Here is an 18,618-nt window from a genome sequence, read left to right as displayed (position 1 = left end):
ACAGCCAGGCCTGCGTAAGCAGAAGACGAGACCTAAGAAACACAGAATAACAGCAGTATAAAGTACAGTAGGAAATCAGAGAAGGGAGAAATCAGTTTTAGATGGGATGAGCATGGAAGTGGTAGTATTTTGAGCCAGGCCTGAAGGTTCTGACCAGAAGGGATCGAGGGTGTACGAGGTGAGCAATGGGAGAACAGGCTCAGGAGAAGTGCAGAGGAGGGAAAGCGGAGATCTGGCCATCTCCAGGCTTATGCTTGGAATAACTGCCCCCTGGTTCTGTGACCATCCCCCTTGCAGGTCACAGGTGCAGGTCTGGAGTCTGCCTGCCCAGTTTCCACCCTCAGGGCCTGGCTTGCCGTTACAAGTTGCCCAGGTATCCCAGTTGCTCTCTCACAATATGGAAACAGGTTGTTTGCTCAGGAGGGGGACTTGCCCTCCTGTGTGGCTGGAGAGGAGACTACCAAAATACAACACAGGCTGCCTTGGCTGGGGGTGGGGGAGTGGCCGCAGGCTGCTGTAATCTGCTCCTGAGCCATGTGACACAGCCCCGAACCCACCCCCAGGAGAGGATCTGGAGAAGCTTCATCTCAGTTGTTGGCCAGGCAGCTCTTGCCTTTCAAGTCCAATTTCAGGGACAGATAGAGCCTCTGCTGTCAAGATGTTCACCATCTAGGAGTGATTAGAACAAAAGCATTGGTAATCAATGGAAATAATAGATGAATAAAACTGTTAAAATAGTGCTACCCTGGTCTTTGAAAAATGGGTGGTATTTTGATAAGAAGAGATGGTGGAAGGTGGGAGAGTGTTCTGGAAAGGCATGGCAGAGGCAGAGAGGAGGGAAGGTATGGGCAATCCCCTCACCTTGGCCCCGGACCCTGCCCCTCCTTCCTGGTCCCATTCACTGCGGGCAGTGAGGAGTCAGGGCCCTCATCAGCCCCTGGTCATCAGGGTGCACAAACACATTGTTCATGTCCCTATAAACCTCTCAGCATTTCTAGATTCTTGGTCTGATGAAAATACAATCACTTAAGTATTTTTTCCCCCTCTTTCTTTTTTGTTACAGAATCATACGATGACCCAACACAGCAGTTAGTGCAAGAACGATCTCTCAAGGAGAATTACTCTTGTGGCACAAAAAGGGAACATGTTTTACTCTTTGCACGAAACTTTCATTGTTAATGTATATTATTCAGAAACATTGTATTGTACCATAAAACTTGTATTATCGAAACTGTTGGATGTTCGTGTGTTTGAACTTTGGAGCACCGGATAGACTCCTTGTATATAAAGTGTTGCACATGTATGATGTCGTCTGATACTAAAATGGTCTTATAAAGACACGTGGACTTGGGCCCTATTCAGGCAAGACAAAAAACAATGTGAGCAAAATGGCTTAAGGGAAAATATTTTCAAGGAAGACAGATTAAAACAACTCTGTTACACATGAGACGATGTTTGGACTTCCTTTTATTTACACTTAAGCCTAGAATTTCTCTTTTGGTATATCAATGGTTAAATCCAAGACTATTTTTTATTGCTGAAGATTCTTGCCAACCAGGAAGAGATGTTCTCACAGAACAGAACCCCACAGCTGGATAAGGCCCGTATATATATTTGTAAGCCTTGCGGTGTGACAGGTAGCATCACTATATATGCAATAGTTGTTATGTAGACTGTCAAAGAATTTTTTTTTTTTCCTGGATACATTTGAAGCTTTGAGTGTTCAAGGTTTTCTTTAATGATTTCACACAGCCAAATTCTTGAATCAGTTGAACTAACCTGTATGTTACTGTTATTAATGTTTACTCTGCGGTCTGAACCTGGAGATTACTGGAATTGTTTTCCAAGAGGAAATAAATTCAGTTTACCATTAGGTATGAGTGTATTTGTGTGTTTTCTTTTTTGAGTTACTCTACCATTAAAAAAAATCCCTAATTGCCTGCACCCTTGGAAATGAAATCTGCTCTTGAGCATATCACAGGCATAACCTCGATCATGTTTAACCTTTTCACACTGGGCCCAGTGCAGCTGGGAGGAGAGTCGTCATCCTGCCTAGGGGAGGAATCAGACCCAGTATACTTCTCCTCTCTCAGATACTACCAGGTCACATTGTACTGGAGGATTCTGACATCACAGATGGATGGGACGGCTGTTTTCTGCATAATTTGCAGCCCAATTCATGTCATGCTGTGCAAATCTGAACTCAAAGTAGATGGCTGCAATTTGAGAGGCAGTTTGGCTTATGTGTACTTAAGAAGCAGCTTTGTTCATTCAGAAGACAAAGCACAGAGCAGGGAGCCAGGCGGCTGTTAGTTCTAGCTCTGGCGCTCCCTCCCAATGTGGTCTTCTGCAAGTCGCTGCACCTCCCGGCCTCGGTTGCTGCAGCCAGGGGAGGTCACGCAGCGTGGTCATCAGGCTGCACACAGGCGTGGCTGTCTCTGGAAGATGGCTGCACCACAGCCTGCCACAAAACGGTGAATGAGTAGGTGCTCTAATTTCAGAGCCTTTTTTTTTGAAAGAAGAGAATAGCAGTGTGTAAACTGAGTCCTGATGTGCATGTTTAGTCAAAGTTGGTAAGTATACACCTGATACAGTGTACATCATGCTGAAAATATTTCACTCCCTGAGTCTTTTGACCTCTTGGAAATGCTGAGGACCTCAAGCAGATCTTTAAGCCTTAAACAAGTGAGAATCCTCGCAGCACTTTTTCGATGGGGAAAAGAAAGCGTGGACCGACTCACTTTATTGTGACCACCTGTCATTTCGGGACCCCTGAATGAAACCCAGATTACCAGCACCACAAGGCATAGTCCTCATCCCCATGGTTCCCAAACTTTAGCCTGCCTCAGGATCACCTGGAGGGCTTGTTACAGGACAGGGTGGGGCCCAATCCCCAGAACTGCTGATTCAGGTGGCGGGGGGTGGGGTTCAAAATTTTGTATTTCTAATAAGTTCCCAGGTGATGCTGATGCTCCCGGCATGGGGACCGCACTTTGAGAACCACTGTGCTACCCCATTTCCAAGTTAGTTGAATGTATTAAATGTGTATAACCATGCAGAGTGCTGGCAAATTATACTGTTTATTTTGTTACCAATAAAACAAAAGTTTGATAAAGCTTAAGATCATTCAGAAACAAGTATCTCATAGCGATTAAAGTATGTGTGCTTGCCAGAATGGTTCGTGTGTGTTTGTGTGTAGTTTTTTAATGCTAGGAAAACCTACATTTATACATTTCACAATGGATTGCCAGCATGCTATTTAATTAGAAAGCTTTTTCACCGGCTACATAAATAATGAAGTATGCTAAGAATATGCAAGTACATTCATAATTAAAATACTCAGCTTCTTTAAAAAAATTAAGATCTCTGGTCTATTCAAGGTTTTTGCATTTAAAATGAAGTAGCCACACTTAATAATGATTTCTTTAAAAGCTTTAAAACTTAGGGTTATTAATGAGTGGTTGTATTTACTAAAAGTAATCTGCTCTTCATTCACGGAAAGCAGGTGATGGTGTTATCCCAGGGCTGGATCCCAGGTTGCCCTGAACAGCATCGCCTCTCAGACACTTCCCAGACTCCTAGTAAACAGCAGGAGGTGGCATTCTCAGGAAACAACAGAAGCTTGTGCTTATTCTCCTAGAGGCCACCACATGGTGGCCATTGGGCTCCTTCAACACCCCCATAGCTCAGCCTCTTCCCAGACAAAGCTGGAGGCTAAAGGGGTTGACCCTTATTTGCCATGTATGCCTGGCTGATCCTCCAAAAACTATGAGGTCATTCAAATTTAGCAGGTCTTCCTTATGACCAACTGTTCTTTGGGTCATAAATACCAAGCAGTGCATGGAACAGTCATTCCCTCCTTTTGCTTGTTACCTTCTTTATATTTATTTCCTACTTTATTCCCTAAGAATGTAAAGCAACTTAAAGATTAACAAAACGTTAATAGGAAAATTAGCATCAGGCAGACATGCAGAGGGGAGAAAACACACTGGAGTAGTTGTCTTGTTTCTGCTTTAGTTTTGGTTTTGAATGCATTTTAGCATTGGCTTTGAGCTTCCTGATAGTAAAGGGGAAAAAAACAACAAAAGGGAACCACTTTCTTAAGAGAAAAATTTTGTTCCTAGATTTTAATTCCAAGAGAAATTTCTCAGTGACCTTATATACAGGCAAGTGGCCAATACAATGACCACAGTTTCGGGGGCTGGCCCCGTGGCTGAGTGGTTAAGTTCACACACTCCACTGCAGGCGGCCCAGTGTTTCATTGGTTCGAGTCCTGGGCGCGGACATGGCACTGCTCATCAGGCCACGCTGAGGTGGCGTCCCACATGCCACAGCTGGAAGGACCCACAACAAAGAAACTATCTACCGGGGGTCTTTGGGGAGAAAAAGGAAAAAAATAAAATCTTTAAAAAAAAAAATGACCATAGTTTCACTATCGAATGCCGTGGTTCTCATCTGGAGAAATGCTACTGCATCTATGGGTAGAGGCCAGAGATGCTGCTAAACATCCTACAGTCCATAGGACTGGTCCCCAGAAATAAGATTTATCAGGTCCCAAATGAAAATAGTGACGAGCTTGAGAAACTGCTCTAACATAAAGTTTTCCATGATTTTTTCAAGGACCTTTTTACATTGGAATCACCTGGGAACTTTAAAAATCTGTTGCCTGAATCCCACTTCCCAAGAGTCTGATTTAATTGGTCTGGAGTGCAAGCTGGACATCAAAAGTGCCCCAGGTGATTCTAGTGTAGCCACGTTCGAGAACCACGGGGCCACGCTCACATTCTCAAGCGAGTGCACTGGGCGTAAGGCTAGAAATGTGAAAATAACATCCAAGAAGTAGAGAAGTAGTATGGGCCTCAGACTCTCTTCCTCCACATTACCTTTTACAACTGGGCATTTAATGATTATTTTAACTCTGAAGTAGCATAATAACCAAGAGCAAGTTTTGGAAGAAGGGGAGAGAGGGAAAATGACCCAGAACCCTACCACCCTTGCACCTGGGCCAGGCTTACAAACTCAATGAGCGAGAAATCTGGCCCAGCAGGGACTCTGGCAACCTGGATGACAAATGCCCATCACCTGCCCCCAACTGTTGCCTGGAGGGAAAGCAGCCTGCCGAGGCCAGATTGCCCAGTGTCTCAGGAGAAGGCAGCAATCCGGGTGGTTATGTGCCATGTGCCAATTTCTAAATGTTGGCAACCTACTCCGTTTTTTATTCAAACTCAGCTGACCCCCACCGTGTGGGCCATATGAGACACACTTTCGGGCCAGACCCAACTCTTGGATTGCCAGTTTTGACCTTTGGCATCAATTATTTCTCATTTCAGACTATTTAAAGTATTTGTTTAAAAATTATGTGATTTTCATCTATGAAAGTTTGAGTAGTACTTTGTTTTAAATTAGCATCAAATGCAGTTTTGAAGTTGCTCTGTGGCCTTCATATTTCTGTTGCTTCAGGTTGAGCAGTGATCCACCAAATGGTTGTGTTCCCTGTGAGCCCACCCCTCTTTCTGGGTATTTAGATTTCAGACAGATTTTTTTTAATGATGAAGAATAGCAAATAGTAGAAAGGAAATATTTCCTGTTGCAAGTAAGATATGTTATATTCTGTGTTACTAGTGGAAGCCAGATTAATATGCTTTGGAAATCATGCAAATGGGTGATGAGGTTGACATTCTACTTTGAAAGCTCATAAGCATAACCAGTGTTCCAGCCCCAATGGAAGGTTGTGGCACCAGAGACGGCCTGTAGGAGTCTCTCACAGGCTGGGTTAGGTTCCTTGGAACAACGCTGGGTCTGTTCCAAATCTTGGACAAGGTCTCTGATGAATCTTCAAGTTCCACTCTGTAGAGCATGGCAGCCCTGCCTTTGTGCCTGTTGGGGTGCAACATTGCAGAACCCTTGAGAAAGAAAGTTTGAAAATCCAGATCCCATTGGAGAACACCTGCAAATGCTTCTCCACTTAGCGTCAGCAGGCCAGAGCCTCTTCTCATCTCCCTTGTCTGGAGGCAGCTCTACCAAAGGTAGAAAAACTCCTAGAGTTCAAGGAAGAGGAATGATTTAGGGTAAAATGGCCCAGCATGGGTTTCTGGCAGAATCCCAAAGCTCAGGTCTGGTTGGCACTGCATTCCTGGGTGAGTGCCTCCGGAGGCTGAGGAGTAGCCACGGCCATCTCTGCCAGATTCCTCTGTAATGAAGTCAGCTGTCAACTCCTTGGGGGGAAAAGCACAGAGCCCCTTTATTTCCAAGCAGGTGTTGCAGCATATTAAAGGTTGAATTCCATCTTGTGCTCACATCCTGAATGAGCCAGTTTGCAGGCAAGCTCGGTTCTTTCTGCAAAGAGGGAAACTTGGCAATGGTGAAGGCTGAGTACTTAAATGGCAATCAACTTCTGGCTCATATCAATTAATTCCTTCATGGACTTCTGCCTAAGTATAGCATCTTGAATTCCCAGCTGCAGAGGCTATGAAAAACAGCCCAAACAACACACGCCACGATCCAGGGCGGGCATACCGGTGAAATGATGATGGGTGATGATATCTTACGGCAACAATGGACACCTATTGGGGGCTCTCTCTTTGTTTACCTGGAGAATATAGGGCAGGACATACACCCCTTTCTCTGGCTGGGAAATTCTTCAAGAAAACTTTTATTATGACTAAGTGAAACCATTCTGAGGGGAATCACCTCCTTTCAGCTTTAAAATATCCAGATCCAAAATGACCGTGAGATGTGGAAGCAGACCGGGGACTAGGAAATCAGAGAAGGATTTTGTTGTCACTCAGACACCTGGAAAGCCTATTCAAAAAATGGTCCTCATCCCAAGGAACCTACTAGACTCCTCTCCATCTCTCTCTAACATGAACAAGGAGCATCTTGATCAAGAGCTGCAGACAGACTGAGGGTGAGTATTGGTAGAACTATATGAGATTTGGCAATTCTTCAATTCATCTAGTCAGTGCAGATTACAGTTCAGAACACATCTACATGGGGATGATGTGAATTTCAAATGCCTTTTAACTCAGGTGGGCTGTCTTAATCTAATGATCTGATAATGTGCTATCACCAAGGTATAACCAATGAATATCAAGGTCACATGGCAGGGGTAAACTCATTTTTCCTCCCCTACATATGAAACATCCTTGGTTTGTCTTCCTCTCTGCTCTCCTTTCCTGAGTCAGAGGAAGAACTTATTTCCCTTCCTCAGGAGACAAAATCTTTGGTTGTCTAAGGGTCATGCACTGTCCAACATCATAGCCACTGGCTGCTGAAATATGTGGCTATTTAGATTTAAGCAAAATTAAAAACTCAGTTCCTCAGTCTCATTAGGAACATTTCAAGTGTTCAGTTGCCACATGGGGCTAGTGGCTACCATATGGAATAGCACAGATGTAGACCATTCTCCTCATTCTGGAAGGTTCTATCAGGCAGTCCACCAATTCTGACCCATCCCCTCCCAACTTCTTTGACCCCTTCCATGTACAGCAGCCCCTCTTTCTCTAGTTCCTTTAATATTGTCTCCTATCTGCATACTATCCTCTGTCTTCAAATGTGCACAGGTTTCTCCTCTTCAAAAAAAATTTTTCATGACCTTGAAACCTCCTCAGAAGGCTTTTATTTATTTCCTTCATTTTCTTCCAGATTTCTCAAATCTGTGGTCTGCCCCCACATCCTCCATTTCCTAACCACTGACTCACTCCTTCCTCACCTGTAGGCTGGCTTCCATCAATATCCTGTTACTGAAAATGGGTTCCCAAGGTTGCCAGTGGCCTTCTCACCACCCAGTCTTCCTGGGCTTTTTTCCCCCATCCTCATTCTCCTCAGCCTTTCAGTAATTCAGACCTTCAGTCACCCCAGGTCCCATGATCTTGCCTGGCAATGTTTCTTATTTTTGTTCTTTCCTTTCTGTTTCCAATGACAGGACTCTAGGGAGACCCTTTTCATCTACTTACCTTTGGTCTCTCCCCTCTGTAATCCTCATATATGGCCACTATGGTAATCTTTATAAAATACTTATTTCACATCATTTTCTTATTCAATAAATACCCATGACTCTAAGAGTAATGTAGTGAAAAAGGGCACAGTTTAAATGGTGTTTGACTGGCCAGCCCCATGGCTGAGTGGTTAAGTCTGTGTGCTCCATGTCAGAAGCCCAGGGTTTCGCCAGTTCAGATCCTGGGCACGGATGTGGCACCACTCATCAGGCCATGCTGAGGTGGCATCCCACACAGCACAACCAGAGGCACTCACAACTAGAATATACAACCATGTACTGGGGGGCTTTGGGGAAAAGAAGGGAAAAAAAAAGATTGGCAACAGATGTTGTTAGTTCAGGGCCAACATTTAAAAGGAAAAAAATAAATAAATGGAATTTGAATCCTCTCCTGACACTTACAACCTGGGTAGCCTAGACCAACTTACTTTGCTTTTCTGAAACTCCTGAAACTCCTTGTTCCTTCTTTAACTTGAGCGTAAGTATACCTCCAAGTTCTTGTAGGACGTTTGCCAATATTATCATCAATGGCTACAAATACCTGAAATATATTAGATACCCTATATAGGAAAGTTATGGCTTTAAATATTATTATCTTTATCTAATATAGGCTCTTTTTATGTTGATTCTAGAATCACTGCTTTTTCTCCGCTGATCCTCTCACCCCTGATTCCTCCATATCGCTCCTTTATAGTCTTTCTAAAAAGAAATGTCTCCTACTTATGAGAACCTGGAGTAATGGTCTATTGTCTTCCACCAAAAGGTGAATATTCCTTTGACTTTCAAGAGCGTTTTAAACTTGCCCAACTACCCACCAGTCTTATACCTCATTCAGCTTCAACCTGTTTCAGTCAGTCAAGCCAAATCATTCTCCTTTGCACATCTAGTTCATTCCTTTCCTTTATAACTCATTTCTGTCTATTCCCACTCTTAGCACACTCTTCCTTCTTCCTCTCCACTTACCTCAATCCTGCTCAGTCTTCCGGTCACAGACTAAGTCCCTTTTCCTCCATAAATCTCACTCTAATATGAACCACTATCTCCTTTCTCTAAATTCCTATTGCACCTACAACCTAGCTTAGCAGTTAATGGCTTCCTTGAAAACTGGTTTTGTCTTCCTAGCTGGATTGTAAATCATTCAAGGTTGGGGAATCTGCCCTCTGTATTTTTTTAATCCATCCTCAGTGATGTCACCTCATAGAAGTTCAATTAAGCACATGTTGATGAATTAATAGCTTGACTATAGTCCTCAGTTCATCTTAGTTCAACACACATGTGCTGTTTGCCTGCTCTGTGCCAGGTACAAAGGATGAGGAGGTAAGACAAGATCCTTGCACCCCAGAAACTCACAATTACAACTACCGGGAGACTCCGTCTCGCCTATTTTCTCAGTTCAACAGTTGCTACCAGCATCATTAACCAGGTCAGAAAGGGCATCTGGGGCCTGGGTCAGGATGGACTCAATTTGCAGACATGACACATTGGAGCTTGTTCTCCAAAATGCCTCCCTCTTTGATCTCTTCAACAGTAATGATTTCAGTGATGTATTTACCACCAAAATCCTGCAATCAGCTGCTCCTGAACAATCGGCAGCATCCTGCAAGGCAGAAAATCAACCTGATGTGGTCCACATCAGACTGACCAAAACCATTTCTCTATCATCAGTGGAGCCTTGCACTAGAAAAGGCTAATGCTATGCATATTCAAAATGAAGGTTAAAACAGCATTCAAAACTGAATCTGGAAAGGGACTAGATCCATATGTAAATCCAAGCTGCAGCCCGTTCCTTTCCTAAAGCAACAAAGATGTTGACTGTGATTACAGATAATAAGAGCTTTTCTTCTGTTGAAATGGGCATATACTGAGCCAAGCATACACTATATTCCCTTGACAAATATATTTACACTCAACTCAGAACATGGAGAGAAAAGAAAATGTCAATAGTTGACAGCTTCTTGGCCTATGGGGTGTAATCCAGGAGCATAATAAATTCATTTAAACTCAGTGTTGAATAAATGCATGTTAGGCCTGTGCATTTTTTTGGCCTTTCCTCCAACATGTTGTTTGAATACAATGTCACGTTTCTCTGTGTTGCACAGCCCTGGTGTTGTCAGTGGGGACATGAACAAAGCTAATCCTTTGGGTCAAACCTGGGATAATTTTCCCTAATGAGTAAAGATAGGAGTAAGAAAAGGACACCATGTAGGAAAAGGCCTTTTTGCCAAATGTTGGTGGATGACTATTTCACGCTGAAAAATATACCTCAAGAATGTTGGCCACTGGGAGTTTACAAAGTCCAAAAGAAGATGTATTTCCACAGAAGACTTAATCCTGTTGATAAAGGGATAAGCACAGTCGAGAGGACATAAACCACATAAAAAGCCACCTCTGTTTAGAAGCTGGATACTGCTCCCTTCTCCTCATTAATAGATTTCTCATCTCAGCCAAATTGGGTGCGAAGATATGTTCCTTATCCCTGGCAGATCTCACAAGATATCAAACATTTCAGACTTCGTGTGTGAAAGCATGACATATTGGTTAAGACTGAAAATAGCATGTTTCTCGTAGAGTTCAAGTATATAAGAAATACTACACCCCACTGTTTTTGTAAATGCCAGAGTTCCATTGAGTTGAGACAGATGGTAGCAGGCAAAGATGCAATCTTATAATCAAAAGCTAAAATATGTCAAAAATATGTTAGCAAGCAAAACATAGCAGATTACTAGCTCTCATGTCATGACAGCTTGCAAAACATACTAGGATGTTGAATCTCTAGTTATGTAAATAAAGGAACAGTAAACAGAGCAGCAGCAAATGGTGTGAGAGCTCACGGATTGATGGTCCCTTCACTGCAGTTCGGGGAAAGATCGAGACGTGACACCACAAGTGGCCCTAAATGGACATTAGGAGATCCCCAGTACCAAGTGTGGGGATCCATTTTCCTTCCATGAGTAACAAGTTTCTCTGTGATACCTAAAAGCTGTTTAACTAAATTACAGGAGGCGTTCAAACTTCCCAGAGAGAGTTGTAAAGATTCCATTGAGAATCATTATGCCATTTAGCTCCAAGAAACAAGAGGGTGAGTGTCATTTTGTGAAAACAAAATGTACCCAGGGCTTTCTGTATATGTCAATCGCATTGCAAGCAGGTTTCTTTGACCACAGGATGGCAAGGCTTGATGTCCTTGGAGAATGAGCTTGACCACAAGTTGGCCCTGGGTTTCTTATTGTCTTAGCTAATTTTTGATCAGGGTTGTGGAGAGTGAAGGCAATGTTAATCATCATTGAGAGAAAATGGAGATACATTTATTGAGCTCCTACTATGGACCAGGTACTATACTGCTGTCCTATCATGCTAGACCTCTTAGTCTCTCTGAGATGGAGAGAAGATCACTTTGACTAGCTGTGCCCAATGGAAGTTCAAATCTGACCTCCTTCTTCTGGTCCCTCCCCTACATCTATGGTCAGGGAATCCAGGGGTGGGAAGAAGGTGGTGGAGTGGGCCTTATGTTCTCATGCCAGCATTGCTACCTCTGGCTCTGGGGTCCTACTTTAACACAGGATATCTCTCCGATCAACACTATAGCCAAGGCACAAAGTTCGGCCCTGCTTTTCAATCTCTATCTTCAGTTGGGGAAACTTCAATATACCAGAGCATGCTGCATTTTAGAGCAAGAACTCTTTTGATAAGCTTCTTGGGTTGAAGACTGAGAGTCCAAGGGTCTGAACATACAACAAAGTATAGTAATTAAATTTCTGGACATAAAACAAGAAAGAAATTTACTTTGTTCTTGAGGAGGAGCCAGCAAGACCGGGTTCTTCATTGGAGAAGAAAGGACCAGAATAGGCAACCATCCCAGTTGGATGGCCACCAAGTAAGGATATAGAGATCAGAAGTGTCTAATGGTATTTCTAAGTTTTGTTGGTTTGGTCCTTGTTGAGTATTGGGCAAGGGAACCTCCTCCGCAAAGCCTTCAGTTAAGGCACATCACTCACTAACGCTCTGGGTGAGTGGATTCATCGTGGAGAGCTCAGGCAGGTGCTGAGAGTCCTGTCTGCCTCATGCATGGGGAGAGCAGACACACAGGCAGAGGCAGGAGAACCAGCGAAGGGCTGGCATTTGGATTCCCCACACCACAAATAGCACTGTTGCGAAGGCACTCCCAAGAAGAATAGATTGACTGAGTGTGAGTTGGGTGACAGAAGAGTGGCTGGTCTTGCAGCAGCTCAGCGGCCAATGGTCATTGGACACCCAGCCTCTGACGTGTCCTCATCCAGCTGCCTGGGAAGTTCGTGGGTCTCCCCACCGAGTGCCCCCACCTCTCACCATCCTCACCTTCTCTCTCCTCCACTCTTTGAAATTTCCCTTCTCTTCCCCTCCTTTGAGCAAAAGTGAGTTCTTCCAATTTGCTCATGAACAGCATCTTAACACGCATTTTAGTGGCTTGGCCTTTTGACGACGTATTTCTACCCCAAGAGGCTTCACAAAGCATTTTCATACAAAGTTCTCTCCATGAGAAATTTTGGTGCTCCATGTTAAAACAGCAAATTTTGCACCCGAACTGCACGTCTCCCTAAATCTGCACAACAACCATGGAAAACTTGATCTCCTCATTCTACAGATAAGGAGAGTGGGGCTCAGAAAACTAAGATAACTTGCCCCAGATGTCATAGCTAAGTGGAGGCATAATTCAAAATCAAGGACTATATGTGAGAGAAAAAAGAAGAGAAAGTAATTATTTATGTAACATGCATTTATGCATTAGCTAAAGACCAAACTTAGAATTATGTCCATAAACACAGAATAACGGTAAACATTTATTAGTCAGCATCCTATTTGGCATTCCCTTGAGAAAGATAATCATCTATAAGACCAAATAAGACCTCTTGACTGCCCTATGACTATCATTCTGTGAAAAAAATAAACTCAGGGTGGGCTCCTGCTAAGTAACACATGAAATATGCAATTCACACACTCTGGTAAAATTGAAGCAGGTGAACTCTAACTGACAGGAAGTAATAAGTGTAATAAGCCAAAGGGACTCCCTCAGTTTAAGCAACCATATGCTTCAGTTATTGATGGGCATGGAGAGCTGATGGTGCCCACTTTCTAATTCACTTGTTCATGCTTTTCTTAAGTATACCTGAGTGGACTTTCCCTCATGGGTGTAGCCAATGCAGGAAATCTTTGGGGCTCTTTTTATACGAGAAAGGAAGTTCAGGGCCATGTGAGCTCTGAGAGAAACTAAGTGGGTGGTTAGTTCATGATGAGATGATGCCTGGGAGGAAACGTGTGGAGTCCTGGGTTCCAGTCCTGCTGTGATTTTGGACTTGGAACAAACTCTCTGGGCTTTAGTTGCTTTCTTTCTAAAATGGGGGTGATGGTCCCTCTCGTGTAAGGTGATAAGGTTATGAAGATTTAATTAATCACAGATATAAAACATCCCGCACAATAAAATTTAGTTTCTGTTCAATAGCAGAATGTTCCTTTAGCCTAGGAGCAACCAAGAGTTTAAGGAACAGTTGTCAGTTTTATTTACCATCAATTTTCCTGTCAGGTGCCATGTAGGACACTAGCATTCTAGAACTGAATGACACCTTCATTCATCCAATGAGCATCACTGAATGTTCAGGAGACAGAGAACCCACACACAGTGACAATCCACATGAGAAGCAGTCCTTGGGGTATTGAAAAGCTGCAGTGGGAGTCCAGGGGTCAAGGCATCTACATGTGTGTCTACAAGGTGTGTATATATGAATTCAATGACAGCTTCACGGGGGAGGTGACAGTGGAAAAAGCAGTAGGAATTTGCTGGGTTGTCAAGCCCAGACAGAAGAAACAGACTGTGCACTTATAAAGATGGACTTCTGTCATTTTGTTGGAATTATCATAATAAACATTTCTGTTCATAGAACACAGTGCATGTCACATTTTCAGAGTCATCAAAGTAGTGTGTGGATAAAGCTTGGGTAAGGGGTTGGGGCCTGTCCCTTGACCTGCAAATTGACTCAAAGTCCTGTGGAGGACAAGAATGGTGGCCGTTTTGTATTGTCCCTATTGTATTGCAAGCACGCAGCACAGTGCTAGTAACTACTGGGTGCCGAGCAAACTTCGTTAAAGAAGAAATTCACAACCTCCCCTCTAGGCACAGCGGACTCAGCAGAAGCTGACAAAATGTTGGTCTGCGTGGGTACCACATCCAAAGTCCTTGCAATTCCTTGTCTCAGTTCAGGCCAGCAGCACACATTGGTCCTTGGGGAGGCAACAAGGAGTCCCCACAGGAGGAAACAGACTGATCACGTGGAAGGCAGACAAGTAGACCAGCAGGCCAGTGGCTTTGGGGAGTTCTCAGAGAACTAACTCAGGAGTATCAAAGTCCTAGACATCATGTGCATATCAGAGGTGGGTCATAACAGGACACAAGGGCCTGGATTCTAGGAGAAAGAGGGGAGGGGTCAAGTTATATCAAGGAAGACTCATGACTTCAGGGAGCAAAACTGGGGCCTTTGTCCAGGTCAACCGACAACAGGAAAAATAATTCAATACTACGTTCCAGTCATACTTAGGCTGACCTGCCCACAGTTATGATTGACCTGGGTCCTGGAAAAGGTATCTGCTCGCCGTGGGGGATGGTGACCAAGAGAGAGGCAGGGAAAGTAAAGCAAGGACTCACTGACAATAGCTGACAATGATTTCATTGATGCTAAAGCATATAGCTACTCATTAGCCACATAAATTTCTGGACTTTAACTTTCTTTACTCTGTTGTGTACATGCTCCGTCTCTGGGAACCCTGAAGCATTGCCAAATATTACACTTATTAATGGAGTTAGTAAAACGTCACCCCTTGTGGGACATGAGCCAAAGTTCTCGAATATGGCTAATGTTAACTGGCCAAAGTGTGACTGCTTACATGTTACACTAAGGTGTGGGGGGAATATGTAGCATCATCATTTTTCTACTGATTTGTTCTTTTTTCTTTTCTTTTTTTGGGGGGGGAGGGGAAGATTAGCCCTGAGCTAACATCTGTGCCCATCTTCCTCTATTTTATATGTGGGACTCCTGCTACGGCATGGTTTGATAAGCAGTGCTCAGGTCCATGCCCAAGATCCGAACTGGTGAACCCAGGGCTGATGAAGCGGAGCACACAAACTTAACTGCTAGCCACTGGGCCAGCCCCTGATTTGAACATTTTTATGAGCACCCATCTCCTGGGTAGAGGTTGGAAAATAACAACAATTAGATTTAGTCTAGTCTAGCAAAGTTAGTCCAAAGCAATCATTTCAGGGTCCCTTTAGGTAAATCCTCAATATTTCAAGATAAAATTCTCTGCCTCTCAGATTTCATGTTCATCTCCCTACTTCTCATAAAGATGGCAAATGAACACTGAAATGGTAAATAGATGAGAAAAAGATGTGGCTGTGAACATAGATCTAACGAAACGAGGCTGTAGGAGGGGTATGTTGCCAGAAATTGGTCTCGGACAACATGAGGGTGATATGGAGAAACCAGAGGTGAGTTCCTATCTTGTGGATGGGAGGATGCATTCCTGCCAATACAACCACCTTCTCTTTTCCTAAACCATCTCAGAAACCTAGCCCTCCACTCTGCAGTGTGAAGAGCAATAGAGAGGAGCATCTGATATAAAATGCTATAATGATGATGACAATGACCACTCCCACTTTTTTTTTTTTTTTTGGTGAGGAGAATGCCCCTGAGTTAACATCTGTTGCTAATCTTCCTCTTTTTGCTTGAGGAAGATTGTCACTGAGCTAACATCTATGCCAATCTTCCTCTATTTTTTGTATGTGGGCCACCGTCTCAGCATGGCTTGATGAGTGGTGTGTAGGTCTGTGCCCAGGATCCAAACCCGTGAACTGCAGGTAGCTGAAGTGGAGTGCATGAACTTAATCACTACACCACCAGGCTGGCTGCACTACTCCTACTTTTAATAGCACCTAACACTTCTATATAGTACTTACTGTTTGCCAGGTCCTTTGCTAAGTCCTTTACATATATAAATCATCTAATCTTCATAACAACTCTATCATGTAGGTTCCCATGATTATTCCCATTAACATCAGATAATCATTAGATGTGCTGGTGGCAGAGTGGGGTTTTTTTATGTGTGTGATAGTGGAAATGGGATAGGGAAGTGATAGGGGGTATTCTAGAAATTTTACATTTAAAATAAATGAAACACCTCAATCATTTATTAACACATACTGGGTGCCAGCATTGCCCAAGGCATTTACACATGTGATTTAGTCCCTACAACATGCCATGGAGGCAGAAGAAAGATTGGTGGTGCTGACTTGACAGGATCTGCTTTGGAGACAGTTATTAAGGTTTGTCTCCTCACCCCCAACCTCAGGGCATGGATATTCAGAATCATATTTTCTGTCTTTAAGGTACCTATTATTTAAAACAAATTTAGGCCAGATGAAACCACATTTGGTAACTGGCTGTGGAGATAGCGGCCAAAGAGATGCCAATAAGAGCCTGAAAGAGGTTTCCTGATGGATTTCACAAGGATACAGAATATCATATTGGCTGAAAGCTGGTTTCTTAAAGAAGAAACTGCCATGTGGTTTAGATGGACTGTCGGAAGCTTCTGAGTTCGTAAAGTGGCAAATGGAGAATTGTCCTCGCTGACGGGGGACAAACTCTCTTCTGGATTCACCCAGATTTGATCACCCCTTTGGGGTCAATAAGAGTAAAGAGTCCACCATTCAAAATAGGTTTTGAATAGAAAGCCTTCACTTGGTACTCCAGCTAATTGAACCTTTTAATCAAATAATAATAAAAGTTAACATTTATTGAGCCCTTTAAGGGGGCCAGGAACTGTGCTAAGCGCATTTCAGGAGCTTTAATTCAGTAGTACTTTAGTTAGTATCAGATTAGTCTCGCTGTAAAGCCCTCAGACCTGTGCCCCAGTTCTGACAACTGTCTCCTGGTTTGTTTCCCACCTGCTCTGCTGCTCCAGGATTTTTATAGGGTCTTCTCCTGCCCCATCCTTCCTGAACTTGACCTTGAGCATCTGCATGGGCTTTCAGTTTCTTCACAGTTGTGCTTCTGCCTTCCTCTTGCCTGGCCTGGCCCAAATACCACCCTGGTACTTGGCATCAGACCTCCCTGGTGCTCGTCATTTGCCAATCTCTTGGTCTACTTGGTTCTATGAATATTGTCTGCTTGCCGATACTGGTCCCTCCAATTGGCCCAGCTGCCTGGACAGCACCTGTTACCCAGACCGGACCTCCCTGATGCTGCCCGCTTGTATGAGCTCCCACCAGACACTCCAGGCACCATGCATTACCACCTGGCCGGGCTCCCATCCAGCACCACATTTAATCCTGGACTGCCAGAGCCTGCCTCACCCAGGGACTATGTCCAGGTTCCAGGTCTTGGTCCTTCCATCTGATCTCTCATTTTATATTCTGAAATTAAATTACAACAAGAGGCAAACACTTATTCTCCACTTCCCATTTCCATAGCAAGCTAACTTCAGCTCTACCCCCAGGAAGGAGCGATATTGGCATGATAATAGTTAACCCTTGCCTTCACCTTGTACTTATTCCTTTTTGCAGAAAAGGGGTGACAATCTTGGTGAGATGAGGAGAAGGTGGCAACCATTGAGCCACATTAACCCAGGAGGGAGCCACATCTAAGGGCTTGGAGCTGGCCTCCCTTTAGTGCTCCCTGGTCTGTCTGTCCCTGAGACCAAAGAACGATCTGTGCTCTCTGTAGCTGCTGGTTACGTGTCTCCTGTGCAGACTCAACACCCCAGTCCCCATTCCAACTCTCCTTAGGGGAAGCTAGATGGAAGCTGTACTTGGTTTCAGGCCAACCAGAAGCTGTGCGTTAAGGGGTTTTCGGGTTCTGCCCATCTATAAGTAAAGCTGGTAGTATTTTGTTTTTCATCTACCTCCCTGTGCTGTTCTCAGTTATCTAAGAACCTAAAGGAGCAGGATGGATGCTTGATTGGTGTTCGCAAACCACCCAGAAATGCACTAGGCGTCCACTGTCTTACGGTCTTGTTTTTGTTTTCCATGAGTATAAAATGACTGCCATCTTCACCTAGAACACAAGCTCTGAAAGGAGAGACTACGTACCTCTGTGTGTAGCAGACAATTGATCGGATTAACCATGGATATGACCCTTCATCCTCATTCCCATAGTGCTGTGTAAGTAGATTCCACAGGCCATTGTTTTAAACCATCCAAAGTCACCCGATACTAGTGAAATTGAGAGAAAATGACTTTTCAACAAACTGATAGCCACAGTTTAGTAAGCTACTGCCTAAATGGGTCACCAAAAATAAATCCTCCAAAGCAAGAGCCACTAAAGGATAAACGATGTCAACCTTTCTCCTTGGCGATGCTGGCTTCCCTCCAGCCAGGCCCAAGTGACCTCAATTACTTACCACAAGTCATCGCAGTTAAATCAAATCTGTCTGCCGTTTGGGTGGCTGGGGCTCTATCCAGGAAAGCTGCCCGCGCTGAGAGGGAATGGACACAAAGCCTGCTGAAATCTATCCAGATAATATCTGAGCTCCCGGCAAGAAGGAAATGCCACCACCATCTGCCTCTGTTTGTGATGACCTGGGAATAAATAAAAATTAAC

The 18,618-nt window shown here is 43.8% G+C and overlaps 1 protein-coding gene and 2 long non-coding RNA genes across 10 annotated transcripts in view; 1 reads left to right on the top strand and 2 right to left on the bottom strand.

Annotated features, from left to right (window-relative positions):
- ZNF521 (zinc finger protein 521) overlaps positions 1 to 1,873 on the top strand; it is a 273,454-nt gene extending 271,581 nt beyond the window's left edge. For all 8 annotated transcript variants that reach the window (XR_011541952.1, XR_011541953.1, XM_070627502.1 and 5 more), the window contains one exon: positions 1,064 to 1,873. Coding sequence is in view for 6 of the 8 variants with exons in the window: in XM_070627502.1 (XP_070483603.1) it covers positions 1,064 to 1,093 (30 nt within the window). In the remaining 2 variants the exon portion in view is untranslated. The remainder of the gene's footprint in view (positions 1 to 1,063) is intronic.
- Positions 1,874 to 4,104: 2,231 nt separating this feature from the next.
- Positions 4,105 to 18,224, bottom strand: LOC139084518 (uncharacterized). The gene is made up of 2 exons (XR_011541956.1): positions 18,108 to 18,224; positions 4,105 to 6,336 (listed from the first exon to the last, which is right to left on the bottom strand). It is a non-coding gene; the product is annotated as an uncharacterized lncRNA (long non-coding RNA).
- A 266-nt stretch (positions 18,225 to 18,490) lies between these two features.
- LOC139084516 (uncharacterized) overlaps positions 18,491 to 18,618 on the bottom strand; it is a 41,938-nt gene continuing 41,810 nt past the window's right edge. The window contains exon 3 of the long non-coding RNA XR_011541954.1: positions 18,491 to 18,596. This is a non-coding gene — a long non-coding RNA (uncharacterized lncRNA). The remainder of the gene's footprint in view (positions 18,597 to 18,618) is intronic.

Source organism: Equus przewalskii, chromosome 7 (genome assembly GCF_037783145.1).
Source record: "Equus przewalskii isolate Varuska chromosome 7, EquPr2, whole genome shotgun sequence".
NCBI lineage: Eukaryota > Metazoa > Chordata > Mammalia > Perissodactyla > Equidae > Equus > Equus przewalskii.
Note: the sequence above shows the minus strand (reverse complement) of the source record. Positions and strands in the feature narration are given on the sequence as shown.